This window comes from Sycon ciliatum, chromosome 6 (assembly GCF_964019385.1).
Source record: "Sycon ciliatum chromosome 6, ocSycCili1.1, whole genome shotgun sequence".
Lineage (NCBI taxonomy): Eukaryota > Metazoa > Porifera > Calcarea > Leucosolenida > Sycettidae > Sycon > Sycon ciliatum.
The window spans coordinates 34,397,921-34,399,244 of record NC_088648.1 but is presented as its reverse complement, the minus strand read 5'-3'; the positions used below and the strand labels follow the sequence as shown (position 1 = coordinate 34,399,244).

General features: G+C 47.8%; 1 protein-coding gene across 1 annotated transcript; it reads left to right on the top strand.

The window, feature by feature from the left end:
- Window positions 1-252: 252 nt before the first annotated feature.
- On the top strand, window positions 253-1,053 carry LOC135820262 (paraneoplastic antigen Ma6E-like). Its single transcript, XM_065333579.1, has one exon. The coding sequence runs from the start codon at window positions 253-255 to the stop codon at window positions 1,051-1,053; it is 801 nt and encodes a 266-aa protein (XP_065189651.1).
- Window positions 1,054-1,324: the final 271 nt, after the last annotated feature.

Below are 1,324 nucleotides of genomic sequence, written 5' to 3'. Positions count from 1 at the left end.
CACGCAGACTCACACAGCGACTCGGCTAATGCAAACAAATCATGAAACGTGAAGCTGGAATAGAGACCGCTGCCAGCGATTCCGACGTTGATAATCTTGCTCTACGATATCCGAGTGCTGTAGCAGCTGTTCTCTATCGGACTTTGTACACACGGCAGCGAATAAAAGGCGGACGCATCCAAAGCTAAAGCTAACATCGTTGGTTTTGACTTATTTTACGTCTTGAACCAACACAAAGTTCTTCTCGCCAAGATGGGTATTGGCATTGGTCTTATTGGTGAGGCTGTGGCTGATGCTGCTGCTGACGCCGCTGCTGAAGCAGTAGCTGAGGCTGCAGGAGAGGCTGCAGCAGAAGCAGCAGGAGAAGCGGCTGCTGATGCAGCTGCAGAGGCAGCAGCAGAAGGAGCAGGTGATGCAGCAGCCGAAGCTGCTGGCGAAGCTGCGGGAGAAGCAGCAGCCGAGGGAGCGGTAGACGCTGCTGTAGATGAGGCAGCTGGCCAGGGAGCATGTCAGATCGTCAGGCAGGTGATTAGGGCTGTTATTATTGTCACCATGATTGAGGAAGCTATCAAAATCACCATCAAAGTCGTTGAAGGTTACGAAGCGGGTAGAATAAAGAAAACGCTCGAGCTGCTTCAGAAGGCTCTTAAAGACGCCAAAGACAACATGAAGACGTGGAATGACCAGATCACCAAGGCCATCAAGGATGGAAAGTTGAAGGAGACAGTTAAGTTGCCTGACGGACTGGAGCTCAATGTAGGTAAACTTTTCTGTGCTGAGATGAATTCCGAGGTCAGTGACTTCCTGTCCGCTGTTCAAGGTCCCCTGTTGAATGTTAACGCAGTGGCCAAGTCCAACAAGAAGGACATTGGAAAGATCGAGGATGCTGTCAAGAAGGCCAAGACCGCATTCCTGAAGGCCGCTGATCCTTTCCTGGCAAGGGTGAAGACCTGGGATGCCAAGGATGATGCCATCAAGAAGGAGGCTGGTGTTGATTTCCATGTAGCCCAGCTTACAGCCAATATCAAAGCCATCAGGGATCACGATGCTTAATCCTCTAGCCGCAAACACAGAATTATCGCATCAACCTGCTATGAATCATGCATTAGGATTCCATTTCATGACCAGCTATAGAATTGTCTTTCGTTAATGCAGCTATAGAATTATCTCTTTTTTGTATTGCCTTGCAGAAGCCTCTGTTGACTAGTGAAGACTTTGGCATCTACTGCTATAGAAGATTGAGTTTAATCTTTTTCATCCTCTGTAACACTATAACTACTTTGAAACTAGTTACTAACCAATCAATTGGTACAAGTGTGTTTTA